Consider the following 23,585-nt stretch of genomic DNA (forward strand, 5'->3'; position numbering starts at 1 on the left):
GGTGATGCTGAGTTGGGGTGTGCTTTCAGAATTGTTCCAGTAGCTGACTTTTCGTTGTTCATCCTGGTTCCCTGGCAAAAACAATGGTGCCTTGTTTAACCAGGCGACGCCCCAGCCGGCATGAAATTTTGTCATGTTGTACCATCATTTTGTATATTGGTTTAAGCCAATAAGAATAAATCAGAGCTAAATCCCAAATTGCCAGCCCATCCTCTTTCGTTCAGTATCCAGATAGATACCCAACAGGGTGCACCATGAGAAGGTGAGGACTGGACATTAGGTCAGAAGCCCTGGTCGTTTCTCCGCATTCCTTTAAAGGCTATGTGGAGGTCTCCTCTCAGTTATACAGCTTTGAGCCTTAAGTACGATTTACTATTGAAATTGAAAATTAGAATTTGCTCCCATTCCTGGATACATTAGTCACACATCTTCCTCCAGGCAGTCTATCCTTCACTGTTTATCGTAAGCCTACACACACTGGCCAATATATGCATGTTAACTCATATCACCACCCTTAGCAAAAATTTTGTGTCAGCAACAGCTCAAAAACAGAGCTATAACAATTTGCTCTAATGAATAAGCTCTTAAACAAGAATTAAAAATTATTAGCAATACATTTATAAATAATGGATATAGCAAAAATACTGTTAATAAAATTCTTCATAAAACTTCATCAAAAAGTAATATAGATTACAGTAAAACCATAACACTCCCATACATTAAAGAGTTATCGGAAAAAATTAATAGAATCCTACATCATTATAATCTTACTGTCACTTTTAAACCACCTTTAAAATTAAAAAACATATTCAACACCTCTAAGGTTCCTCTTTCCTCTTTGGCACACCCTGGAGTTTATTGCATCTATTGCACCTGTACCTTACCTTATATTGTGGAAACTGGATGTACAATCCGTATCCATAAAAAAGAACACAAACGACACATTAAATATAATAATTTTGGTGAAGCAGGTCTCTCAGATCATACTCTTAACTCCCTACATCGAATTGATTGGAAACGTACTTGTTCTTTGCATCATACGAAAGTTTGGTATGAATGGAAATTTAAAGAAGCCCATGAAATTTTGATTAATTACTCTAATCTTAATAATAATGGGGGCTTAAAAATCACGAGAATTTGGATGGCACACTTTCAGCCCATTTAGTTTCCAGCAAACCCCGACTTTAGGACTCTAAGCAATTTTTCATTTTTATTGGCCACTATCCATACCAGTTGCAATTTATATGTATACTTATACAGCATAAGTAATTTTAATTTCTGTTTATTTATTTATCTATTATTTTCTGTATGAATATGTTACTCTCCAGCTTAATTTAACTTTGTAACCTAATAGATGATGATGATAATAATAATAACAACAGGACTCTAGTTTTGATGTAGTGAAGTTTTTTTTTTTAGCACCAGAGGCCAGACGAATAGTTTTAGCAGTTGATCAGTAACTTTAGCATGCCATGTAGATTATGGTGCAACTTGTTTCTTTGTATATATACGTATACTCCAGGTCACATTATGACCTTAATGTGAAGGCTGAAATGTCGAGTGTATATTTTGGTTTATATTAAACTAAAGTTTTACTCTAACGTGGTAGTTGTATCCATAATTTTTTCATAATATCACTTGAAGACTTGACAAATAAAAGATTGTTATTATTATCAAGCCTCCATGGAATCAGACTCATTGTGGGAGGTACCACTGTCACACACACAGATGATTATGAAAGAAAATTGTCGATAAAAATCTAGTAATAATGTAAACTTAATTGTGCAACACTATTGTAGTAGTAATAGTATATGATGCATTCCTTGAGAATATAATCAGGAAATGATACAGAGGATATTTTTGAATATATAGAAAAACAAAAGGGTTTATCTGTGGATATTGAGTAGCAGGGAACTACCATTTTACAGTATAAGATTCATAGGATCTTGCACAGTGAACTCTCTGATTCTGTGGGTATTCTCAGTTAATAATTACACTTGTTAACGATTAAAACTTTTTTTTTTTTGTAAAAGAAATTAATTCAGGTGATTCTGATGCATTTTGAGGTGTTGAATCCAAATCTACAGTCCAAAAAATTTTTGTTGCATACACACACAGACACACACACTGGTGGATAGTCATGGCAGCAGAGTGACCATTGCAAAGGATATAGCACAATTATTGAATGAGTGTACGATATACACTTCATCAGTGTATATTGTACTGGTGTAATACTGTGCAATATGTAGAAAGGAAGCAAGTATTATGGGAATTGGAAGTGAAAGAATTAGAGGTGTATCAAATGTTGCTTGGGGTTAGATGTTAATAAGGCTATGGGAATGGATGACATATTACCACACATTCTTAAGGAATGTGCACAACAGTTAGCTATGCCCTTGGCCTGGTTATCTAACCAAAGTCGTACAGTGGGTAAGGTTCCTAAGGAGTAGAAAGTAGGCAAACTAATACATGCATGTATTAGTCTGCAACACAAGCATGGTTCTAGGACAGAAGTTTCCAATTAAAAACCAGTCTATATAACTGAAGTTGAAGTCAAGGTGTTGTAGATATTTGTTAGGAATAGAATACATGATTGGGATAATAGAAATAGGATTCTGTATGATGGTCAGCATGGATTTATAAAGGATACTCGTTTTAAAAATTTACTTGCATTTTATGATAACATAATGAATGTGTTAGATAAGGGTGAATCATATATATTTGATATTCTTGAATTTTGAAAAACATTTGATAGATTACTGCATGTACAAGCTGCAGAGGATGGGAACAAATAGTATATTGGTTAGATGGATTAGAGATTGGCTCTCTGAAATGATACCAGGAAGTTGTGTATGGAGCAGTGTCGCAAAAAAAAAAGGAGAGTAACCAGTGGTGTGGTGTGCTCCAAGATTCTGTTCTTGCGTCCCCTACTTTTAATTTGTTTGTAAATTATGTAATATGTAGATTGACTGAGGATCTTCAAATGTTGCAAAGCCTGCACAGTGTATTGCTGCCATGATAAGAGGTATACACTAACATGTAGGGATAAGGAGGTGATTGTGCCACTGTATAAAGCACTGGTCAGACCACAATTGGATTATTTTGCTCAGATTTTGTCACCTAGTTTTCATTATGATGTAGAACCACTGGAAAAGGTCTAAAGACAAGCGACTAGGTCAACATCAGGACTTTGGAATGCTGGCTATGGAGAGAGGATGAAGAAATATGGATTGCAGAGTTTAGTGGATATGAGGAAAAGAAGTGATATGATAGAGACATTTAAGTTAGTGAGATGATTTTATCAGATTAATCCAGACGAGATTATAAAGAGAGTAGAAGGCGAGAGGAGAAGAACCACAGGCCATCTATGGAAGTTATGTAAGAGTATGGGGAGTAGATGGGTGTGGGGAGTAGATTTTTTACATGGAAAATTGTGGATGAATGGAATGCATTATTGAAATATGTTGTTAATGCAGTGAGTGTTATGAATTTTAAGATTCAGTATATTAAATATGTTGTCAGATGAATGAATGAATGTTGCACAATGAGTCTGCTGACTCTATGGAAGGTGTAATAATAATTATTCAAATACTCCAATATACTTAATTGAATGCTAGACCATATCAGGGAAACAGACCGGTAACTACATTCAAAACATGAATCACAAGAATGAATTAAAGAATGTGCATATGAGTCTCGATAGACTTTGTGTTTCTTAGGAAGGACCTCCCACGATGAGTCTTTTGACTTCATGGAGGCCTGAATAATAATAATAATACTAGCTCTCGTCTCGATCCAGCTGACGCATATGATAACACTATTAGAATTAAAAGGAACAATTGTAAAATTTGTGTAGTTAAAAAATAATTTAAAATGATTACTTTTAAAAAAATCACTTCCCAAAACTTAAAGATTGGCATGCAGTCTGAACGGTTAATGTTCACACGACTTCATAGCATTTCACACGTTTCAGGGAAAAGAAAAAATGAGCATGATCAATTCTGAACTTGCTGGAATAAAGAATCTTTGTCTGGTTACAAGGAAAACTCTGTGCCTAGTATCAATAACATGAGAAGCAAGACCAGACTTGTCAGATTCCAAAAATGCCATATGGTTTTGATGTTCTTGGATTTAAATTAAAACAGAATGGCAAGTCTGTCCAAAATAGCAAATCATTGGACTTACTTTGCAGTTGGCTACTGCTGCAACAACAAAAAAAAAAAGAAATGAAGAGAGACATTGTAGCTAGAGTTCACAGACATGAGGAGACCAAGCGATAGAGAGCCACAGTAATAAAATATTTTCCAAGATATCTTTGAAATTTTGCCAGACTTTGCTCTCTTTTCAGTAGCCATGTTGCTTTATTATTCACAAATAACCTGTAAAAATTACTGGATTTCTTTTATGTTTATTAAAGAAAAAGAAAAGCAATAACAAAAATTATTTTATTATATATATATATATATATATATATATATATAATGATTTGTAGTGTTGACTTGGAATTGGGATATGTTCATGCTTTTTATATACTGACTGAGATCCAAGAATTAGAATAAATAATGAAATTTATTAAAATATGCAACGTTCCATCGGGAGGCTGACTTCTTCAGGCGTGATAGAACATACAAAGCCAATAAAAAACACTGTAAAGAAACATTGAGTCACTATAAAATCATAAATTATAAAATCGACTATAAACTACAGTAATTTTGAACTGGAGCTACAGTCCGTGTTAAAGTTCTATTGCTAGAAACCTGTGCGCATGTGATTTCACGAATGCGCCAATATCTGACAGCAGAGTTAAAAGAGTCAGGCAAATTATAGCTGAGGTTACTGTTTAAATGAAGAGGGTCCATGACAATCTCTTTAGACTCGATTATGCGGCGTTCTACCTCGTCATGGCATATGTGCAGGTTTGAAGTTGTTGTCCAGTTTATCTCATGTTGGTGGCCTTAATTATTTGTGTTAACCGAAAACAGGACATGGCTTGAGAGGGCACTAGCTCTAGTTCTTTTGCAAGCGATGTCTCTTTGGTGTTCCTCAAGACGTAGGAGGATGGACGTTTGGCCATAGTATGGTTTCCCACAGTCGCATGTGATTTTGTACACATCTGGGAATTGTAGATGGTTGTGAGCTTGTTTGTGATTGCTTAAACTTGAATTAGAATAAATATCTGAGAATTAGAATAAATAATGAAATTTATTAAAATATGCAACATGTTTCATCGGGATACCCGACTTCTTCAGGCGGGATAGAACATACAAAGCCAATAAAAAACACTGTAAAGAAACATTGAGTCACTATAAAACCATAAATCATAAAATTGATTATAAACTACAGTTATTTTGAACTGGAGCCACAGTCTGTGTTAAATAATAATATAATATAATATAATATAATATAATATAATATATATTATATTATTATTATTCCATGACATCCCCAAGGAGTGCAAAGACTCATCGAGGGAGGGCACATACTCTACACCAACACTATCAACTGCCCACCACAACCACTAGTATTTCCACAGACAATCACAAACATCGATGCCCATGACAGGATTCTGCTCTCCAGCCAAAAGGCTGGAGAGTAGATGTGCTAACCACTCAGCCACATATATATATATATTATAATTACACAAATATGAAAAAAAAAGCACACTAAAGATCTCAGATCATAAGGTGTGAACAAATTTTAAATCATATAATATGACTGATTCAAAAAAATTTAAACAATAAGTATTTGATCTCCCACACCATCAATTCCATATATAGAAATATGACAACAGGTGTCCCATGAAAATAGGAAAAACAATTTTGTTGTGCATGAAAATTTGGATAGTATATGTGGAAATAATTATAATAATATAATTTTAATACAATCTCCCATCAAATATAAATTCTTCTAATTTAAACGTTTATAGCAAACAGCATTTCAAACACACATATAATTATTAGAAGATTATTTCAATCTGTTAAACCATGCTTTTGCATCTTTTCTTGGAATTCTGTATTTAAAATACAGCATATAAAAATTTCTTAAATTTATATTATAAAACATTTACTGCTTTTAACCCTCTTGTTAAATAAAGAATGAAGCAGGACATGTTTAACACAGGCTAATAACACACCCTAATACAGATGTCATCCCATCCATTCTAGATTCATGTTATTCACATCAAATTCTTTTGTGAAGAAATTAGCATATAAAAGGAAAGGAAAAAGTATTAGCAGCGAACCAACTATAACTTCATTGTATGTGTGTAGGAAAGATGAAAATTTTTCAAAAGAATTTTAAAAACTCACCTATCACCCAATCCTAACACATATCCTACCATTGACATAACAGCAAGAGAACGTGTATAATTAGTACGCCTATCAAACCATACCTAAAAAGAATAAAGAACAAGTAAGATTACCTTTAACCACTAATTTATATAAAAGTAAATTCTGACAGATTTTTATTTTAAAATCAGAAGAATTAAAGTAAAAACATTAACTTTTTATTGTTATATTTTTAGGGAAAAAAGTTACTTTTTTTTGCAAAATCAAACTACATAATTATTATTACTATCAACAGCTAATACTGTTAATCTGTATTCATCATCCAAATTTAACATGATTAACTACCTAGGAAAGTGTTTTGATGAATATATTAGTGCAACACTTGTAACTGTGCTTCAGTTGGTTACTAATTACAATTGATCTAACTGGCTTTGAATAATTTAACCCTGGATTTTAAAGGAGAGAGAGAAAAGGAAACACTTCTTGACATAAGATTTAAACATATGCAATTTTCAAACATAATTTGGAATATTAATTTTTCAGTAACACATATATTTTTTGTATCAACACATTATGTTACAGTGCAATGTAACAACAATGTTACAAACAGCATTAAACAGCTCACAATAATTAGGAAAATGCTTCAGAGAGATAGTAAGCATTATTTGCTGTGTGCAGTAGATTCACAATGAGGAGCATAAATAATATTATTTATTTATTATTTGGTAACCTCTATGGAGTCAACAGACTCACCGTTCGGAGGCCCACTCAACCAGCAATATGTATACCACAATGAACTTTGAAATTATTTACACTACGTGCACTTGGTTCATGGACAATTCATCGTGTGGAAAATTAATTCATCACCTGAAAATGTTATTTGTTAGAAAATTGAAATGATACTGCATTAATACCGATATATGAAAAGTAAATGCAGGCTAAGATAAATTTCACAAAATATAATTTTATTATATATCTATGTATTAGTCCTCATGGCTAGCCAAGTGGCTATGCACTTTTGCAACCATATGCTTGGGAAATGAGTGTCCTGGTTTGATTGCCGTCGCTGACATGAGTAGCTTAGGATCTTTTTCAGACATAGCCAAATTAACCAGTCTTGGGCGTGGACTGCAAGGCTTACCTCCCCCACCACTTTATCTGGGGGTTTTTCCTCCTGCAAACAGGCGAACCGGTCTTGAGAATATAATGCTTCTACAGACATAGGATACACTGGGTGGCATAGGGTTAACCACCTATAACCTCGTATAATGGTTGCGGTTATAAGGAATAATAACCCTTGCCACCGTAAAGGTAAAAAGAGGGATGATAAAGAAGAAGAAGATCTATGTATTGTTTATTTAGATTTTAATTATATTTTCATCATCATCATCATCAAATTCCTGCCATGTACCCTCAAGGGGTGTACAGGATATGATAGTACTACATGGAAAAATTACATCATTATTAATTTCCTATCTACAATTTTCCTCCAAATCAGTCTGTTACTTGTCAACACTCCAACATTATCAGATCTTATATTTCTATCGTCTAAAGCACTTTGTACTGTATCAATCCACCTATATCTTGGTCTTCCCCTGGGTCGTTTTGCTGCCAACCTGGCAGAGAATACTTGTTTTGCTAATCTTTCTTCGCCCATTCTGTTTAAGTGACCATACCACCTGAGATTAGCTCTGCTAACATATTCCTGGATGTTGACAATGTCAAGTTCTTTCCTAATATCCTCGTTTTTAATATGATACTGCCATTGATGCCATCTGTTCACGCCTATAATCTTTCTCAGGACTCTCATATCTGTGGTCTCTAGTCTTTGGTCAAGTGTTTTACTTCTGACCCAGCTCTCAGATACATAAGTTAAAACTGGTTTTAACTGAGATTAGCTCTGCTAACGTATTCCTGGATGTTGACAATGTCAAGTTCTTTCCTAATATCCTCGTTTTTAATATGATACTGCCATTGATGCCATCTGTTCACGCCTATAATCTTTCTCAGGACTCTCATATCTGTGGTCTCTAGTCTTTGGTCAAGTGTTTTACTTCTGACCCAGCTCTCAGATACATAAGTTAAAACTGGTTTGAACACTGTCTTGTATACAGCTAATTTAGTGTTCTGACTAATTTCTCTCTTATTCCATATGAATTTATTCAATTGACTTCCCACCATACCAGCTTTGCTGATTCTGTTGTCCATTTCTATATTTAATTTAAAATTTTCAGTAAAAATCGTGCCTAAATAGCTGAAATGTTTTACTTGTTCCACATGTTCTCCATTCATAACACAGTTGACATTTTCAATGATTCTGCCTATTTTCATTGTCTTTTTCTTTTTATTGCTGACCTTCATACCATATCTATTACAACAGCTATCCAATTTAGTCAGAGAATCTTGCAGACTTGTAGCGGATTTATTTAGAAGTATAACATCATCTGCATAAAGCAAAGAGCTGACATTAACATCTCCAATTTTGATATCATGTTTAATACCACTTTCCTTCATAATGTGATCCATATAGATAATGAATAACAGAGGGGATAATGTACATCCTTGTCTCACACCAGATTTAACATTAAACCATCTTCCTGTACTTCCTTCAATTCTAACTGCCGACTTACAACTCAAATAAAGACTAAGTATTGCTTGATATAATGCCCCATTGAACACCATATAACTTTAGTGTATTGAATAGCTTCTCTCTTGGCACCTTGTCATATGCCTTTTCCAGATCGACAAAACTTAAATACAGATCTTTGTTATATTCCCATGCTTTCTCGACTATTTGTCGTAAAGTGAAGATCTGATCCTGACAGCCTCTATTTGGCCTGAATCCAGCTTGTTCTTCACCAAGCTTTTCTTCCACAATTCTTCTCAACCGTTTCTCAAGTATACTTGCATAGATCTTGCCAGGAACACTCAGTAGGGAAATACCTCTGTAATTCTCACATGCAATTTTATTTCCCTTTTTATATATGGGTACTATGAGAGCTGTACTCCAATCATCGGGAATTCGTCCCTCTGTCCAGGCTTTCTGAACTATGCAGTGCAGCCACTGTAAGACTCTTATACCACCATACTTCAGCATTTCTGGTCGAATATCATCTACTCCTGCTGCCTTTCCAAATTTCAAGCCTTTGATGGCTTTTTCTACTTAAAGTATGGATATGTATTCCTGACTGCATGCCTGGTCAGTGTTTATTACCACTGTGCTGTCATCACTGCTTGTTTCATTTAGCAGTTTTTCAAAGTAATTACTCCATACTTCAAGGATATCTTTTTCTCCCGTTTTCATGTCACCTTTATCATCTCTAATTTCTTTTATAGCACTCTTTCCTCCATTCTTAAGCTTCTTCAACAACCTCCAGAATATTTTGCCACCTTCCTGATATTTATTTTCTATATTCTTGCCAAAGTCCTCCCATGACTTTTGTTTAGCTAGTTTTACACAGTGTTTAGCATTCTTGCATTTGTCTCTATATTCTCTAAGAGCACAAGCTGACTTATTTGACAGGAACTTTTGGTATGCTTTCTTCTTTTCTTTCACTGCCTCTTTAACTTCCTGTGTCCACAGGGAGTTCTAAATAATATTAGAACATAAGAAAGAGCATAAATAATATTATTTATTTATTATTTGGTAACCTCTATGGAGTCAACAGACTCACCGTTCGGAGGCCCACTCAACCAGCAATATGTATACCACAATGAACTTTGAAATTATTTACACTACGTGCACTTGGTTCATGGACAATTCATCGTGTGGAAAATTAATTCATCACCTGAAAATGTTATTTGTTAGAAAATTGAAATGATACTGCATTAATACCGATATATGAAAAGTAAATGCAGGCTAAGATAAATTTCACAAAATATAATTTTATTATATATCTATGTATTAGTCCTCGTGGCTAGCCAAGTGGCTATGCACTTTTGCAACCATATGCTTGGGAAATGAGTGTCCTGGTTTGATTGCCGTCGCTGACATGAGTAGCTTAGGATCTTTTTCAGACATAGCCAAATTAACCAGTCTTGGGCGTGGACTGCAAGGCTTACCTCCCCCACCACTTTATCTGGGGGTTTTTCCTCCTGCAAACAGGCGAACCGGTCTTGAGAATATAATGCTTCTACAGACATAGGATACACTGGGTGGCATAGGGTTAACCACCTATAACCTCGTATAATGGTTGCAGTTATAAGGAATAATAACCCTTGCCACCGTAAAGGTAAAAAGAGGGATGATAAAGAAGAAGAAGATCTATGTATTGTTTATTTAGATTTTAATTATATTTTCATCATCATCATCATCAAATTCCTGCCATGTACCCTCAAGGGGTGTACAGGATATGATAGTACTACATGGAAAAATTACATCATTATTAATTTCCTATCTACAATTTTCCTCCAAATCAGTCTGTTACTTGTCAACACTCCAACATTATCAGATCTTATATTTCTATCGTCTAAAGCACTTTGTACTGTATCAATCCACCTATATCTTGGTCTTCCCCTGGGTCGTTTTGCTGCCAACCTGGCAGAGAATACTTGTTTTGCTAATCTTTCTTCGCCCATTCTGTTTAAGTGACCATACCACCTGAGATTAGCTCTGCTAACATATTCCTGGATGTTGACAATGTCAAGTTCTTTCCTAATATCCTCGTTTTTAATATGATACTGCCATTGATGCCATCTGTTCACGCCTATAATCTTTCTCAGGACTCTCATATCTGTGGTCTCTAGTCTTTGGTCAAGTGTTTTACTTCTGACCCAGCTCTCAGATACATAAGTTAAAACTGGTTTTAACTGAGATTAGCTCTGCTAACGTATTCCTGGATGTTGACAATGTCAAGTTCTTTCCTAATATCCTCGTTTTTAATATGATACTGCCATTGATGCCATCTGTTCACGCCTATAATCTTTCTCAGGACTCTCATATCTGTGGTCTCTAGTCTTTGGTCAAGTGTTTTACTTCTGACCCAGCTCTCAGATACATAAGTTAAAACTGGTTTGAACACTGTCTTGTATACAGCTAATTTAGTGTTCTGACTAATTTCTCTCTTATTCCATATGAATTTATTCAATTGACTTCCCACCATACCAGCTTTGCTGATTCTGTTGTCCATTTCTATATTTAATTTAAAATTTTCAGTAAAAATCGTGCCTAAATAGCTGAAATGTTTTACTTGTTCCACATGTTCTCCATTCATAACACAGTTGACATTTTCAATGATTCTGCCTATTTTCATTGTCTTTTTCTTTTTATTGCTGACCTTCATACCATATCTATTACAACAGCTATCCAATTTAGTCAGAGAATCTTGCAGACTTGTAGCGGATTTATTTAGAAGTATAACATCATCTGCATAAAGCAAAGAGCTGACATTAACATCTCCAATTTTGATATCATGTTTAATACCACTTTCCTTCATAATGTGATCCATATAGATAATGAATAACAGAGGGGATAATGTACATCCTTGTCTCACACCAGATTTAACATTAAACCATCTTCCTGTACTTCCTTCAATTCTAACTGCCGACTTACAACTCAAATAAAGACTAAGTATTGCTTGATATAATGCCCCATTGAACACCATATAACTTTAGTGTATTGAATAGCTTCTCTCTTGGCACCTTGTCATATGCCTTTTCCAGATCGACAAAACTTAAATACAGATCTTTGTTATATTCCCATGCTTTCTCGACTATTTGTCGTAAAGTGAAGATCTGATCCTGACAGCCTCTATTTGGCCTGAATCCAGCTTGTTCTTCACCAAGCTTTTCTTCCACAATTCTTCTCAACCGTTTCTCAAGTATACTTGCATAGATCTTGCCAGGAACACTCAGTAGGGAAATACCTCTGTAATTCTCACATGCAATTTTATTTCCCTTTTTATATATGGGTACTATGAGAGCTGTACTCCAATCATCGGGAATTCGTCCCTCTGTCCAGGCTTTCTGAACTATGCAGTGCAGCCACTGTAAGACTCTTATACCACCATACTTCAGCATTTCTGGTCGAATATCATCTACTCCTGCTGCCTTTCCAAATTTCAAGCCTTTGATGGCTTTTTCTACTTAAAGTATGGATATGTATTCCTGACTGCATGCCTGGTCAGTGTTTATTACCACTGTGCTGTCATCACTGCTTGTTTCATTTAGCAGTTTTTCAAAGTAATTACTCCATACTTCAAGGATATCTTTTTCTCCCGTTTTCATGTCACCTTTATCATCTCTAATTTCTTTTATAGCACTCTTTCCTCCATTCTTAAGCTTCTTCAACAACCTCCAGAATATTTTGCCACCTTCCTGATATTTATTTTCTATATTCTTGCCAAAGTCCTCCCATGACTTTTGTTTAGCTAGTTTTACACAGTGTTTAGCATTCTTGCATTTGTCTCTATATTCTCTAAGAGCACAAGCTGACTTATTTGACAGGAACTTTTGGTATGCTTTCTTCTTTTCTTTCACTGCCTCTTTAACTTCCTGTGTCCATAGGGAGTTCTGATTTTTTTATCCTTACAGAAAACCTCACCACATGCCTCTCTGGCAGAATCAATCAATGTTTTCTTCAGAGTTTGCCACTGAATATTCAAGGTTTGATTCCTGTTCTCAAACTCTTTCGTTTTTTCTTCAATAATCTTTGTGTATTTTAGTCTACAGCTCACATCTGAGAGCTGCTCAACTTTTATTCGCTTTAAAACTTTCTTAGATGTTATTCTTTTCAATATGAAATTCAATTTTATCCTGCTCAAGACTAAATAGTGATCACTTCCAATTTCAAATCCTCTGTACACTCTGGTGTCCTGCACCAGGGAGAAAACATCACTATCAACAATAACACAGTCAATGAGACTTTTCTTATTCCTAGCCTCTTCTCTACATGCGAATTTGTGCACATTTTTATGTTGGAACATGGTATTAGTAATAACCAGTCCATGTCCTGAGCAGAAATCCAACAGATATTTGCCATTATTATTAGCTTTGCTCTTTTCTCCAAATTTTCCCAAAATATTTTTGTATGTCTCACAATTATTTCTTACTCTGCTATTTAGATCCCCAAAAGGACCAACTTTTCATTTTTCATTGTGTCAGTTGCTTTTTCTAAAGCCTCAAAAAATTCCTCCACTTCTACCTTAGTAGAACCTTCTGTAGGACCATAGGCACAAATAAGTCTCATTGTCCAGTTCCCCATTCTCATATTTGCCCACATTACTCTACTTGAGACTGACTGCCATTCAAGAAGATTAGCGTCGTATTTTGTGTTGAATACTATGGCTACTCCTTCTTTTCCTTGATTTTCATTGCCTGAATATAACATTTTGTATTTATTGCTCAGAAAGATCTCACCAGTTTTGGTCTTTTTTGTTTCAGTCACCCCTATTATGTCGATCTGGTACTTATCTAATTCCTCAGCTAGCTCCATTTCTTTGCCATTCAGGCTTCTTACGTTGATAGTACCGATCTTTAACTCTGGTGATATTGAGTTGGGATTTATTTTCAGATTTGTTCCAGTAGCTGACTTTTTGCTGTTCGCCCTGGTTCCCTGGCGAAAACAATGGGGGCCTTGTTTAACCGGGCGACGCCCCAGCCGGCATGAAATTTTGTCATGTTGTACCATCATTCTATATTTTGGTTTAACCAATAAGAATACAATTTGGTCGGCTAAATCCCAAATTGTCAGCCCATCCTCGTCCGTTCAGTATCCAAGTAGATACCCAACAGGGTGCACCACAAGAAGGTGAGGATTGGACATTATGACAGAAGCCCTGGTCGGTTCTCCGCATTCCTTTAAAGGCTATGTGGAGGTCTCCTCTCAGTTATACAGCTTTGACCCTTAAGCACCCCTTATATTTTCATAATATTTTTATTCTTATACAGTGAAATTAATATTTTATTGATTGGAGTTCTGTTTTTGTTTCGTCTTAAAAAGGTATAAATATTCTTTCTTACTTTGATACTACAGGTTCTGTAGTTCTTAAATATGGTGCTCTTTCTCCCTAACCATCCTATCCCAGTTTTGTAACAATTAATTTTCCATCTACAGAGCCTGTAGTAAAAAAAGAATATTAATAACTTTATACGGAATAAACAATACATAAAATATTTATTTATTTTTTTTTTCATATATGGGAATGACATTAAATAGGATTTCAAATTTTCTTGCAATTAATTGTCTGGACACGCATGCACTCACAATGCACTCAGATAATACATTCCGCTCAACGTAAAAAATCTACTCATCATTGACTTCTTCACCACATCTCTATACAAATTCCAGGGAGTGCCTCTCATTCTCTCATTCTTCCCATCCACTATTTACATAATTTCTTCTGTATTAATCTGATAAAATCCCTTTAACTAACTTGAAGGTCTCTATCATATCTTCTCCTATCTACCAAACTCTGTAATCCCCATTTTCTCAAATGATCTTCATAACCAACACTTTTTAGTTATTCATCTTTGGACCCTCTCTAGTGTTTCCAATCACAATGAAAACTAGTTGACTAAATCTGAGCACAATAGTCCATACGTGATCTGACCAATGCCTTATATAGAGGCACCACCACACTACATGTCAATCTTTTTATCATAGCAGCAATACGATGTGCAGTCTTTGTAACATGTGTACTGTGGCTTAGAACTGTCCACTATCCCCTCCAAGATCCCAAATCTCATCCACTTCCTGACAGTATGTAGCCTTATATCTCTGTATCCCAAAGTATAACATCTTGCATTTATTAACAATAAAACTGCAACACCAATCATTTGTCCAAGCTGAAAGTCTATTCAAATCTTCCAGTAGAGAATTAACATCAGCACTACTCCTGATAATTCTAACTAACTTTGCATCATCGGCAAACATTTCAAGATCCCCAGTCAATTCACATGAAATATCATTAACCAAAAAGTTTAACAGTAGGAGACCTAAGAACAGAAACCTGAGGTATGCCACTGGTCACATTCCTTTTTTTATGAGACACAGCTCCATAAACAACTTGCCGGTATTATTCAGAGAGCCAATCTCCAATCCATCTAACCAATATACTGTCTATCTCTATCCTCTGCAGCTTGTACACCAACTTATCGTGTGGTAATCTATCAAATGCTTTTGCAAAGTCCAGGAATATCACTGCATATGATTCACCCTTATCCAACACATTCATCACCTTATCATATGCCTATGAATAAAAAAAAATCATAATAATCAAAGAAAATGTGTTGCAATTCTCATTTATTACATAGAAAATAATTATTACCAAATATGAATTAGCATCATCTAAATCTACGTACTTTGTAGATTATATAACCATCTAAACACATAAAAATGAAATATAAAATAAGAAAATTTTTATTTGAAAACATTCACAAAATTAGAATCATTTTTAATGTGGTTCAAAATATTAGAATATTTCCAATTTTTCCAATTGGTTTGAGGAGAGCATAAAAATAGCATATTATTTCAGTAGCTGTGGGACTGATTAGTGTGTGTGAGGAATCATTAGTGGGTGTGGATTTCAGTTAATTATTTGCTAACCATCAGTCTAACGCGTGACATGTTGGAAGCTAAAAAATTTCATATGGTGTCTCTACAAAGAAAGCCAAACCCAACAGTTTATAGCTAAAGAATTGAAATGTTCTCAAGCAAGTGCGAGTAGAGTATTGAGATAGTATTCTAATAACTGGATTATTCAAAAATAATCACTGTAATAGCAGTTGAAAGGTAATAACTACATCAAGAGATGAAAGGAGATTGAAGAATATCATGAAGAAAAACAGCTTTCGAAGCGTAAGATATTTTCACAAGAGATGGAAAGAACTAGGTGTGAATGTGTCTAAATCTATGACAGTGAGATGATGACGTCATGAATTTGGTTTCAAATCACATGTGCCTAAGACGAAACCACTTATGACTTCCAAGCAAGAGGCAGCTAGAGCATGATGGTGTAAGCAAAGACAGTTGTGGGGTCAAAAGGACTGGAAAAGATACTTTTTAGCAATGAAAATATGTTTTCTGTGTCTCATGTTCACCAAGGGATCTGTGTTTGGCATCTTAAGCAAGAAGCATTTCATGAAGAATGCATGAAACATTCAGTGAAATTTGCAATCTCTGTCATGTGTGGGTTTGTATGAGTGCAGAGGGTCCAGGTAAACTGTGTATTGTGTACAGAAGAGTCGATTCCAAAGTATACCAAGAAATTTCTGAACACTTCATGTTACTCATCAGAAGATTTATGTGATGGTGATTGCCTTTTTTAGCAAGATTCAGCTTCTTGTCACAATTCTATGACCACTGCCAGATGACTCAAAGAAAGGCAAATCAATGTAATTGGCAAACTCACCAGATTTAAACCTCATTGAAAATTTGTGGGAAATTATGAAGAAACATCTTCAAGTTTCCCCAAGAGACAAAAATGACACCGTTTCTAGTCTGCAGACCATATGGGAATGTTTTGATAAAAAAAAGACTGAACCTCTAGTAAATAATATGCTCAACTAATTACAAATGGTCATAAAAGCTAAAGGGGGGGATGCAATAAATTACTAATTATCATGTTGTTTCCCTTTGACTGTAATTTTTGTGCATTTATTTTTGCATTATCTAATATTTTGAATCATGTTAAAAATTATTCTAATTTTGTGAATGTTTTCAAGTAACAGTTTTCTTATAATTTATATTACATTTTAATGTGTTTACATGGTTATATAATCTACAAGGTATGTAGATTTAGATGATATTAGTTTATATTTGTTAATAATTATTTTCTATGTAATAAATTAGAATTGCATATCATTGAACACATTTTCTTTGATTATTCTAATTTTTTTGATTCTGAGGCGTAAAACATAAGTAGATTGCTAAAACAAGACTTCCCATTCACAAACCCATGCTGACTACCATAGAGAATCATATGTTCATCAACACACTCCAGTATTAACCCAATCCTGAAGTTCGAGACCTTCTGTTCTTGAACCATGCTTGTGGAGAGGTATTATTTTGCCTTCTTTCCACACCTCAGGAACCTTACCCACTTGATACACCTCCTATTCTTTCACCTTTAATTCTCCTAATTCTTGCCTCCCTTCTACAGGTTCCACAGCATCATTCACACCACTTACACTGATGAAGTGTTCATTAAATAATTCCACTATATAATTAATATAACAAGCACAACAAGTGATAAAATGCTAAACTGATGCTGAATGTATTTTCTTTGGTAGTATCATGCAACGTTTATCTTATTCTCTAAAAGTATTGTGATTCTGAGAATATGTTTTGCATTATTTTGCAAAGAAATTCTGTAAAGAACTTTTGCTGCCTTTATTTAAATCTGATTTATAAATTAATGATCATTTAGTGGCAATGTTTAGGTAAAGTTAAGGAGGATCAGAGGCTAGACACAGGAGATGTAGGAATGGTCCCTAAAGACAAAACTTGGGAATAAACTAGCCTATAATCCGACGCTGGTGGTCATAAAAACTAAGTCATTCCTTTCATTTTTGCCTATTCCAAGAATTGGGTATTACAAGAACTATCTGAGTGATTAAGAATGCTATAAGCATTCTTAATCACTCAGATGAGGCTACAAGCTAAATTTACAACCTTGGTATCACTTCTGGGTCTGTTCCTGCTGATGAGACTTCAATAAAAGTCAAAACCGGTCTAGGTAGTGGCCCTTCCCATAATGCATACTATTATGAATGTTCGAAAGGGGAGATGTGCTTTGCATTGTGGAATACAAAGCTATCAATGTGAAGTCATTAGCGTCTATATAAAAGTAGCCCAGTCATGAAAATACTTCACATGCAAACTTCATTTGCTTACACTTGTCTAAAGGATTAAACCAAGAATATAATTTCTTAGCATCTTTAATTTTAGATTAATTACTATGGCAAAATAACTTGATCAAACCTCAGAGCTAGGACTTTTAAGCCATAACAACTTTGCTAGATCATCTCCATTGGTATGTTCTAGAGCATGTTCAAATACTTCCACTTTCTGCATCAAGGTGAGATGGTCATAATCTGGTGCCATCTGATTAAAGAAAGAAATCACTTTTATTACTATTGTAATCAGTAATGTTCATAAAAATTAAATAGTTAAAGTATACTAGTTGTACATCAAAAATAACTAGGATTTCTTCAAAAGAAATATTTTTATAAAAGTCATCATAAAAACTTAACCACTTAAAATCATAGAATTAGAGCATTACCATTCAGATCAAGTTATGAAATAATGTTAAAATTAAAAACTAATACCATGGGGCTATTTATGTTTAATTTATGTTCATAATATAAAACATGAAGTTTTATATTATGAACTTCATAATAACAACAACTTTATTATAACTATAAAGAAATGGAATTTAGAAAACTCATAAACGTAAGAACATTCCAAAAGAAAATAACCTTTCTTTCATGAGGAAACTGATTTTTCTGACAGAAAGATCTTAAAAATATTGTTAATTCTTACTACAGCAAACAAGTAAGGGCAAAAAAGAACAGTTTCTTATAGACACTGGTTTTCCAGTGAATTTCTTTTAGAACAGAGCTAATGCACTTGTCTGCCCTTTTAGTTTCTAAAAAGTTAGGAGTTAAGGCTAAACAGTCTTGTCTAAAGGAAGTAAGCAAGGTCATTTAGCCCTAAAATGTAGCAGATTAGTGGATTAATGGGAGAAGATAGTGACCAGGATTTTTTCAGGAGTTTGTTACAGTAACAAATTTAGTATAACAGTATTTGCTATTGAATTTCACTGTTATTGCAACCAATGTAATGAAAACAAGTGTGAAAACTAGCCTGTACTTATCCCCTCCCACAGAAAAATAGTTTCTTATAGACAGTTAGTTGCAGTGAATTTATTTTAGAACAGAACTGATGCCCTCATTGATAGCCTTGGGCCAGCAATCATAATAGGGGTAGAGATTGCCTACATTTCTTTTCACTCACAGACTTAAGAATATGAGTTACACAACACTAACAATAAATTACATCTTTATAGTTCAACAAATCAACACTCTAACAGAGCACTACTACTTTTTCTTTTCAGCCATTTTCTGTCCATTGCTGGACAAAGGCCTCCTGCAGTTCTCTCCACCTTTCTCTGTTCTTGGCAATGGTTGACCTATTTTCCCCAACAAAATTTGACAATTCATCACTCTACCTTCTTTTAGGACATCCTCGGCCTCGTTACCCTTCTTTTGGAATCCAGTTCGTTAGTATGGTTATCCATCGCTCATCTTCTCTTCCAGATAGATGTCTGTCCCATTTCCATTTTAGTCGCTTGTGGTAAAGAATAATGTAGTGATGTCAGTCTGGCTTCTTATCCAGGTGTTTCGCTTCTTATCTTTTAATGTGATGCCTAGCATCAACCTCTCCATTTTTCTTTGAGTGTTGTTAATTTATTTGCCAGTGCTTTTGTTAGCGACCAAGTTTCACAACCATATGAGATGACTGGAGGTATACACTGGTTAAATGTCTTCCTTTTTAAAGGAACATCATTGTTTTGAAAAATGCTTTTCAGTTTTCTGAATGCACTCCAGGCAAGTTGAACTCTCCTATTTATTTCCTTTTGGAGTCCACAATTTAGACCAATGAAATGACCTAAGTATGTATATGAAGTAGACTGACTTTTCTGCTTTCATGATATAGGTCCTCTATCATTATATTAAGGTCTTCTCACAGTATTCCAAATATATTACTCCTCCAGTCCTGAGATAAAGTTCAAAATCCAGCAACAACTGCTTTGTGATAACTTTTGATCCATTATATTTGTTCTACTAAATGTATTTAAAATATTGCATGTAAAAAAAAAAAAAATCTGGATTAGGATAACAGTAATAATATAAATTCATAAACAAATTATCCAGTAAGCTATCTAATTATGGCAAATCAGGACTAGCAGACCATGCCTTGGATACACCTTCACACAGATCAAATAGAAGAAAACAAAAGTGCTACACAGAAGTCATTAGAATTTAGGAGATTGTTTAGCATTTAGGAGAATTTAGCAGACCATGCCTTGGATACACCTTCACACAGATCAAATAGAAGAAAACAAAAGTGCTACACAGAAGTCATTAGAATTTAGGAGATTGTTTTTGGAATCTGCAGTAGCTTAAAAACATACTCCAAACCTCCACAAGTATGGATGTATCAATTTACCAAAAATCTGGGGGGGGGACAGTCATTTTAAGATCTAATTAATAAATGGTGCAGTTAGGACTTTAGTTCCTTATGTTGTCCATTACAATTTTTTTTTTTAAAAAAACTAGTCCCACTGTTATACCAAATTGATGTTATTTTGTACATTGTGACAAATTGTTCATGTGCCCATGAACAATTCTTTTATATCCTTAAATATTATTTTCTTATCATTCTGTGTTGTGAATCAATACCATTAAATAAACTATTGTGTTGGTAGTACATACTATCACACATACTACCAATTCACACTATCTGCACTCACAACTTCCAAAGGCAAGCCATTCCAGTCAAACAACACTGGTCTATGGAGGTTGTGAGTGCAGATAGTCTGCATTCAGCAGCTTCAGAGCACAAGAACAGTTTGTCACAATACACAAAGCTATTCGCATCCCATTGATCCTTTCAAAAGTTTGCAGGTCTCTATCGTATCACCCCTCATTCTCAATGTTTGCTAGCATCTGCAGTTCACAAATCCTCAATCTCTCCTCATAATCTACATCCCAATATCAAATTTAAACACTCTCATTTGTACTCTCTACACTGTCTCTACATTACTTCAGAAACTAGGAGACCAGATCTGTACACAATAGTCCACAGAAGGTCATATCACAGACTTGCAAGGATGCAAAATTACTTCCTGATTCTTATATGTCAATGTTCCTTTCAGATTACAATTATCCTCTGAGTTGCATTTGCAATCTTTGTTACATGGACTCTAATCAACTTCCTATCAATTAAAATTCCAAGACTCTAGCCTGACCATTTTCATTTAACATAATCATGCAACATTCTTATTATTGTTGCACAAGCATCCCCATGGAATTCTAAGACTCATCGTAGGGGACCCAAATTATGCACACTACAGGGTGGCAATAATTAAAGAGGAGGTGTTCAGAGCCTTGTAGCAAAAAACATATTGGACAAAATTTAACTAAACTTGGTGTAAGTATACTCTGGAACACTGGATTTTTATTCACAGATGATAAAAAATAGTACAAAGTTCTGCTAACAGGAGGTATTTGGCACTATAAGCATGTGGTCACAACATGTCTTCCTTTCAGATGTTCAAAGAACTGCATTCTGTGAATAACATTTTCTACAGCAGAATGCAACAGATCTGCATCGATTTGCCTCACATGCTGCATTATTCTGTCTTTCAAGGTTGCTAAATCAGAAACATATCCTTCTATATACCATGCATTTGATGGCCCCACAACCAAAAATCACAGGGGTTGAGATCAGGCAAACATCTGCTGTACCAGCAGATGTTTGATGAGGTGGTGCTCCAATCCTGCATGAACATGGTAGAGTCAAGGAATCTTCGCTGTTGCAGAACAACAAAGTTCTACAGCATCTCTCAATACCTAAAGGTAGAGATGGTACAAGTCACTGTCAGACGAAGTTCTTAGAAAAAATATTGATAATAAATGATGTAGTGATACCACACTGTGACTTTCAGTGAATGCAAAGAGGATCTGATGGGACAAATGAGTTATTCACAGCACCCAAATGCAGCAACTGTGCGAGTTAACACTACTATTCGGATACAAACGTGCCTTGTCACCCCACAAGATCATCCATGGCCATGCATCATTCACCTCCATTCGAGCTAAGAACATGGGCAAACTGTAGTCAAGTTTCAACATGAAGTAAAGCTTGAGTATGGGAGATCTTGTAGGGGCAAAAACTCAGCATTTGATGCAGGATTTTCTACACAACTGATTATGGCATCTCCAGTTGCCATGATATTGCTTGAGTGCTATTGAATACTCGTGTGTTATTCATTCTGTGTTCCACAATGGCAGCTATAACTTCACCAGCTTGTTGAGAAATAATCTTTGTGCCCTCTTCCTCGCTAAAGATCTATTTCTCAAATTATATACTGCTCAAAACAATTAGGGGATATTCTTGTTGTTATTCGTGTTAAAATTATTTCATGCTAAAATGTATAATTGTTAAATTTGTAATAACTATTGATTATTTAAACAACTATCTCATCAATTACACCCTATCCATAAGTAAGAAATATTTATTCATGTATAAAGTACCCAATAGTTATAATTATTTGCAGAAATTTATAATTATCCGACAGAAACTAAAATATCCCCTAATTGTTTTGAGCAGTGTAAAATCATTTTTCTAAGATATCCGTCAAACGCTAGAATTCCCAACGCACGACATTAGCATTACTGCATTGATAGTAAAGCTTGACTAGCAGCGCATGTTCCGCTAAGGTAAGATCCATAGCACTTCAGTCTTATCAGAATGCTGGAAATTCATTTCAGTCTTCCTTATATCCACCAAATCTTAAGTAGAAATAGTGAGTGTAAGCAAACAAAGCTTGTGCCTGAAATATCTTCAGGACTGAGGCAACTCGTGGTAAAGGTGGACCAAGCTCTCATCATTAACTTGTCTTAGCATCTCCCATAATGCAAAACACATCTCCTTGCAGACATGTATAATGCTATACATTAAGGAAAGGGCCACTACCCAGACCGGTTTCAATCTTTATTGAGGTCTCGTCAGTGGGAGCCAGACCCAGAGGTGGTGATACCAAGGCGGAAGCAATGGAGAAGTCATATTTACCTATACAAGTTGCCAAAAGGTGTCTCATCTTATTATTAAATGACTCTGGATTTAGAAAAAGATGTTGGAAGTTTTTTCCCACTTGGTTAGATATAATAAATTTACTTATAATAATTAATAAGCTCCATTGCTTCCACCTTGGTATCACCACCTCTGGGTCTGGCCCCGCTGACGAGACCTCAATAAAGGTTGAAACCGGTCTGGGTAATGGCCCTTCCCTTAATGCATAGCATTATACATGTGTAAGTTTTAAAAGTGAGCCTGTGTAGCTCAGTGGATGTGGCATTTGCACTCCACGGCGCTTGGCCACACAAAGGAAGACTTGGTTTCGAGTCTAGTCGGCGACTAGAGGAAATTTTTCTAAGCCTTTTTTTGACCGGTTCCCGAGTTAGTCGATCTCTGGCACGGGCAAGCGGGTTTTTCCTCCCGGAAACTCGGGTTTTTCGTCCCGTAAACTCAAGAAAATCGACCATAGAACCCACATTATTTCAGACATTAAA

General features: G+C 35.1%; 1 protein-coding gene across 7 annotated transcripts in view; it reads right to left on the reverse strand.

Annotated features, from left to right (window-relative positions):
• mTor (serine/threonine-protein kinase Tor) overlaps nucleotides 1–23,585 on the reverse strand; it is an 816,233-nt gene that overhangs the window by 55,851 nt on the left and 736,797 nt on the right. For all 7 annotated transcript variants that reach the window (XM_090412780.1, XM_090412800.1, XM_090412771.1 and 4 more), the window contains 2 exons: nucleotides 18,208–18,330; nucleotides 6,309–6,391 (listed from right to left, as the gene is read on the reverse strand). In XM_090412780.1, the coding sequence (XP_090268906.1) occupies nucleotides 6,309–6,391; nucleotides 18,208–18,330 (206 nt within the window). The remainder of the gene's footprint in view (nucleotides 1–6,308; nucleotides 6,392–18,207; nucleotides 18,331–23,585) is intronic.

Source organism: Typopeltis vanoorti, chromosome 2 (assembly GCF_054136105.1).
Source record: "Typopeltis vanoorti isolate ZY-2024b chromosome 2, IOZ_Tvanoo_1.0, whole genome shotgun sequence".
NCBI lineage: Eukaryota > Metazoa > Arthropoda > Arachnida > Uropygi > Thelyphonidae > Typopeltis > Typopeltis vanoorti.